This window comes from Carya illinoinensis, chromosome 1 (genome assembly GCF_018687715.1).
Source record: "Carya illinoinensis cultivar Pawnee chromosome 1, C.illinoinensisPawnee_v1, whole genome shotgun sequence".
Lineage (NCBI taxonomy): Eukaryota > Viridiplantae > Streptophyta > Magnoliopsida > Fagales > Juglandaceae > Carya > Carya illinoinensis.
In genome coordinates this window covers 4,328,325-4,334,704 of record NC_056752.1, presented here as the reverse complement: position 1 = coordinate 4,334,704, position 6,380 = coordinate 4,328,325, and the positions used below count along the sequence as shown (strand labels likewise).

General features: G+C 40.5%; 1 protein-coding gene across 1 annotated transcript; it reads right to left on the bottom strand.

Annotated features, from left to right (window-relative positions):
• Nucleotides 1–283: 283 nt before the first annotated feature.
• On the bottom strand, nucleotides 284–3,252 carry LOC122306601 (BTB/POZ domain-containing protein At5g66560). Its single transcript, XM_043119031.1, has 3 exons — nucleotides 2,596–3,252; nucleotides 1,154–2,479; nucleotides 284–1,050 (listed from the first exon to the last, which is right to left on the bottom strand). The coding sequence occupies exons 1-3, from the start codon at nucleotides 2,707–2,709 to the stop codon at nucleotides 448–450; spliced, it is 2,043 nt and encodes a 680-aa protein (XP_042974965.1). The 5' UTR covers nucleotides 2,710–3,252; the 3' UTR covers nucleotides 284–447.
• Nucleotides 3,253–6,380: the final 3,128 nt, after the last annotated feature.

Here is a 6,380-nt window from a genome sequence, read left to right as displayed (position 1 = left end):
CGATATATATAGGCGTACAAAGGGAGACTATGCTAGCTCACTATGCTAGCACTATGCATTTGACGACTAGATAAATGTGGTCATACAATTCAACATGGTTTACAACAGAGATCTTATTCTTAACCAACCTATTTCCCAATGTTCCAATATAAAAACAAATCCACCCACGTGTCATTAAAAAGCTGTTTCCACTAAACGCTACTCCTTGTGCCCCCACTAAATCATATATCGTACATAAATACACATACGTCTCGTGTATATATGTTTTCATGTGTGGTACCCATCACCCCCTCAAAAGTTGTGTCGAATTTTTATTTCCCAGCTTTTGTATCAGAATCCACGTGGCATACTATTATAGCGACTCCATACATTATTACGTCAATTGCGATTACACGTCGGACTACCGTGGGATCCACCGAAGATGAATCGGTTCCATGCGGCGAAGCTCTACTGCTGATGATGGTGTCGTCCTCTTCTCGGAGCATCCACGACCGTTGCTTCGTGTGAGTCACACACCTGTGTCTTGAACTTACACCCGAACCTCCTCGTCAGTTTCGAAGGGCCTCTCATCCAGCGTCCGTTTACTGGCGTGGCCGCCTGCTTGTCGATCTTCTCGATGACTCGCTTCATCGTGGAGCAATCCCGCTCCAGCTGATGCACCCGCGTCCTCATTCTATCCATGTCCAGCTGCAGCACCTGATTCTCCCTCACCGTTGCCCGCCACGTGATCGCGCTGCACTCCCCGCCCTCCGCATGTACCGCCGAATCTCCCGCGTCTACTTCTTCCGCATCGTCTTGATCCTCTTCCCGCCGTCGGAGCTGGGCCGAGAGCCTTCCGGGACCTAGTGGCGCCGTCGTTTCGGCCGCGAGCAGAGTTCCCGCGATGGCCTGTCGAAGCTGAAGCTGCTCAAAGAACAGAACTTGCACAACTGCCCGGAGAGGAAGACGCTCGTTCTGTGCCGCGTGCGTGCATGCGTCTAGCGAGAGCTTCTGACAGTCCAGCACTCCGCAGATCTTCTCTCGCTCCGCCTCCGGCAGCCATGCATGCGCCTATAGATGTTCCGGACACATTCAATTATTTAAACATTCAAAGACGCTCTCATGGATCACAATTGCTAAGCAAATATGTAGTGTTGTGTATGTGTTAATGTACCTTGAGATAGACATCAACGGCTCCGTAAAGACCGTCGTCGAAGAGTCTAGCTTGACCTGGAAGCGAAATCGCTAGGCTATAGAATTTTTCTGGCTTGAGATTGGCGTCCGAGGCGATCTCTGATAAGTAAGCGTCGATTAATTTTCCAACTAGCATCAACGCTGGAGATCTGACTCTGTCTACTCCATCTCCATTGTCTATATTCTCGCCTTGGATTCTCTGCTGCTCTAATCCATGGAGGAAGTGCGTTAAGATCCTCTCGACGCAATCAACATCATACAGCGTCTCATTCAGATACGAATAACTCGGAATCAGGAGGTCATCTAGCGAGGCTTGCTCGAGCTGGGACCCGATCTTCTTCTCCAGAGCAGCTCTGCAGTCTTCTGAGGCGTTCAATATATTTACCGTCCTCAACAATCCGAATAAGAATCTGGTTGCCGTGGAAGACGACCTCGAGGAGCTCTTCTCCAATGGAAGATTGGAGATTATAGTCTCTAAGAGTTCCCTCTGTTCACTCTCTGAATTTGCTATTGATGAAGAAGACGACGACGACGACGGCCTTCGATTGTTCAAACGAGAAATGCCCGGGATGTGTTTCTTCGCGTATAAAATCAAGCAGCTTTCGATGATCTCCGGGCTCAGATCTTCTGCTTTCATCGCGGAAATCAAACGCTTAAAGAATGGCAGGCTGAGTAGCACCAAATCCTCCAACCAAGACTCAGCATTCGGGCCCCTACGCAAACCCTTTCTTCTCCCGCTGGTCTCGATCCCGTTCCAGAGGATCTGTTGATTCGCAGCAGAAGTACCCCGAGCTTCGTTCCCGGTGTTTGCTCCGTCACTCATCGGCCAGCCGAATAGAGAGGGATCGGCCGACGACGCTCTCGAAGCGATCGAATCGATGCACCGCTGCGTAATCCCCAGCGCCTCAGCCAAATGCATTACTTTTTCGCAGGATTTCAGTGCTCTGACAGAGTCCTTGAGGCTCTTGAGCACCGACTGGGATAAAAGCCTCTCGGTCTTGGAGATAAGGTTGTCCTCAGAATATTCCTCTGTCATCTCCAGGACCTCCCCGGCGCAGCGGAGGAGCGCCACGTTGGAAGCGTTCAGGTCGATCTTGACGCCGTAGCAGAACTTGGCCGCCATCTCGAACGCCTCGGAGCCGCCGGGGAAGTCCGGTGGGAGTGTTATGTAACACTGTACCTCCTCAATCTCATTTCCTTCAACCTCAACCCCACCGTTCCGGTCAGTCTCTTCTCGCCGTTCCGTCTTCATCTCTTCCTCGATTATGAGCTGGTGAAGCTGCCGACTTTTGGACATCAAAGGGAACTGAAAGAAAAGAAAGAAATTTTAAGTTATAATTAACTGGCGTCAGTTCTGAATGTACTGCGAGAACTGCATGAGCAAGAAGAAGAAAAGAAGAAAGAGGGTATGGAGATCAATACCCTGTGGAGGTGAAAGGTCATGTCGTCTACTTCGATCACAATGTCGCTAGGTAAACCAGTGGTACAGAACCATGCTTGCCCTTTGGAGCTGTTCTTCTCCGCATCTGGCGCCATTTTCTTTCCTTCAAATTCTACAGGAAGCTAGAAACCCAAATCCATGGAAGTAACAAAAAAGGACCTAGAACTAAAGGCAAGAATGCTAGCTGTCTGTCTTTTATAGACAGAAGAAAGAAACAAAGCAGAAAACTGGGATGTCTTTGAGAACCCTAATTTACAAAAGTCCGTGAGTTGGGTGAGGACTTGGGAGAGTAGTGGCAGATATACTGATATAGAAGGGGGGAGTTAAAGGAGTTTGGAATCCAAAAACTCAAACCGGACAAAGAGAGCAGCCTGAACAAACTTCGAAAAAGGGTCTCGTATGGTACTTTTTTTCTCTCTCGAAATATATCTTCTTTCTTTCTCTCAGTTTTTTTTTTTTTTTTTTTTTTTTTTTCCCCTTTCTGCTTGAATCGGATTAGAACATCACCTACTCCCACTCAATCTCTCTCCTTTCTGTCTCTCTTATGTCAAAGGAAGAGAAAAACAACAGGAATTTAAAAAGGGCATGTCTTTGAAAGAGTTGCTTTCTTGAGACTAAAAGGAACCATCATTATTATCATCAGCAATCCTTTGGCAGAAAATTGCAATTGCTTTCCAACCAGGTCTCTTTGCTTTTTTGCGCAAATGATGGAATATTTTAGTTTTAATTTCATTTTGCCACATCTGGGTTCATCTCAATGACTCAAGAAAACACATTTTACATGTTCACATGTGGTATTGGATGACAAGAATGCATTCACAAATGGAAAAAAAAAAATGTATACGATAGGAAGAGTTTATGTACAGCAACTGAGCACATTGTTCACCCACCAACCTCACATTTTATCTACTTAAATTTGGAACCTCAATGCACCACTCACGGCTAAACGAATAAGATGATGTAATTTGTGTGATTGTGACACTTGGATCCCAAATTTTCTTCAGCTTTGTTAGGTTTCTTGGTTTCTGGGTTTATACAGTAATTAACTAGTTTTAAATACAAAGTAGAGATCAATTAAATATAGCACTGCTTTTGCCTGATATCCTCTATGATTTGATTGTAATATTAAAAAATAAAAAACTCCTAGAAAAAGATGAAAAGATGTTCATAACTTCATTATGTAGTAAGAGGCAAGAAGCAGACGTGTGAATGATGGGTCACATGTACCACATGATTCAACAAAGGGGGAGCTCTATAGTCTCAATTAGTTCTAATTGCTCTTCTCTGGTTTTGAATTTCTTGGTCTGAACCGTCTGAAACAAAATCAAGCTGTTTGCTTTCATTTATATCAACATATCTACCCCTGTCCCCGCCCTTACAATGCATTTATAGCCATATTAATGAGGTGACATGGAAGGCAGGGTAACATCCTCATATCAAATCATGCATATAAGGTGAAATACCTCTTTGGAAAGTTTAAAACCATTAATATATATATATCTTTATATATATAAAGAGGCTACGAAACGGAAATTGTTGTTTTAACAGAAGTTATAAATGGAAGTTTGTATTTTTAACAGAAATGGTCAACACAGTTAAATTTAATTATGAACGTCGGTCCGTATTCAGTGAAAAAAAAAGTTGTCCATTAATTATGTACATCCGTTTATTAATAAAATCGTCGATCTCCATCTCCAATTACAAAAACCAAAACTTCCTCATCCCGTGAATAGCATGACCAATCTGTGGGCGTGTTGTGTGGACATTTCCAGAGAGAAACTAGCTGACGATGGAGGTATGTGGGGTCTTGCTTCCTTTGACCATGCTCTATTTTGAGCAGCGAAAACAGAGGACATTTGTTTCTACGTGCAGATGGTTGCCGTGCGTGGAGCTGGACAGTGGCTATCACACGATGGCTGAGTAGAGGGGTGTTACGGTGGTGCACTGGTGTAGTGACGCTACGGGACGACAGAGGGTTGGACTATGGCCGAGTTGTGGCGTCAGTTTTAAGTGGAAGGAGGACTCACGGTGTGGAGGTTGGCTTCACGGCAACTAGGACTTCCGACCACTTTGGGTGGTTCTTGAATTTCGTTCTCCTCCACTAAGGTTATTGTGTAGTGAACCCAAGCTAAGAAGGTGATGTGGCTTGGAGTGGCATTGCCGGGCTTGAAGGAATTCACGTGCAGTAGGCGAGGGAGCCTCGGATTCGAAGGCTTTGACTGAGGAATCGGAGGAGATTGCCTTTCAAGTACTCCCTCAAACTTTTGATCTGTTGGGCCATAGGACTAATTACTTGCTAGCTGTTTGCTAAGTGACACGACCATGAGAAAGCAAAACTCAGTTCCCATGAAAAGATAAAGACAAATCAGAATAGGCCGAACGGGTTAACATCTATTTGCTTGAGTGTCCTTAAAAGTATATTTTTAATATACCAGTGGCCGTTGCAGGTGAGAGATGATGATAACGTACGTGAAAAATTAACATATATACTTACATAGTAACTTTACGCAAATTAATTAAAAAGAGGACATAGAAATAATTCTACATAATTTACGTATGAGCTTTGATTGGTCGGATTGCTTGGGATTTAAGTTCAAATTCTAACTGCTATTCTCAATATATTAAAGTTAAATCATCTAATATTCTTCTCGCGGTGGAAGTTTTCAAATAAAAGAAAAAAATGAAAGAGGAAAATATATATATATATATCATGTTTTGATCATGTATAACCTATAACTGGAATCTGATTTTTTGGTTTGTTTTTTGCAGGAAATCTGCACTTTTTAGTATGGAATATGCACTTTTTGATTTGGAGTTGATGGTGCTTTGAAGTTTGTATGTCTTTCATATTTATTTTTTTCGATTTGGATTTGTATATTTTTTTATTAATTCTGTTTTCTGGATTTGTATATATATATTTTTAATATATTTAGCTGAGTTTGTATATTGTTGGTTTTCCTTTCAGATTTTTTAAAAAAAATAGATAGTTTTAATTCTTTTTCATTTTTAAATGTTTATGATTGTCATTTTTATTTATTTTGGTTTTCCTTTTAATTTATTTTAAGCTGCCCATGTTTTAAATTTACATGTAATGTCATATTTTGTTTGAGTATATAATAAAAATAAATAAAGTCTATTTCATCACCACTTTGTTATCACTTTTTCAGTAAGAAATGTTATTTTTATCTACAACATACATAAAAGATACTTGAAATAGAAAATAACTCTTATTCTCAAAAGTAAAAATCTCAATAAACTAATTGCGTTGCATAATAAAACTAATATTGATTAACAGTATTTTAATTTTTTGCATATTAATTTTTTACATCTTTATTAATCATGTGATGTTATTAAATATTTATTATGCAGGAGCATTTACCATATATTAAGAATATTGCAGCATAAGATTCACAAAAATATTAGATAATTTAACTTGTTGCAAACCCAGACAAGTTCAACCAACAATATAAAAACTTCAACGTAGTCTCGATTGTTCCCCTATAACATGGCCCGAGCTATAATGATGATAAATAAAAACACATTTTGAACTGATATTTTTATTAAACTTGAATTAAGTTTGTCCTAAACTTTATGTTGAATTATGAACTAATGTTTTTATATTTTGATATGTGCAAACATCTAATTACTATACTCTACTTAACTATTGTTATAAAAAAAAATGGTAGAATTAAGATTTTCTTTCCTATATGTTAAAATTTTTACCAGGATTGATTTTTTATGAAAAATATTTTTTTTTTCTAAAATA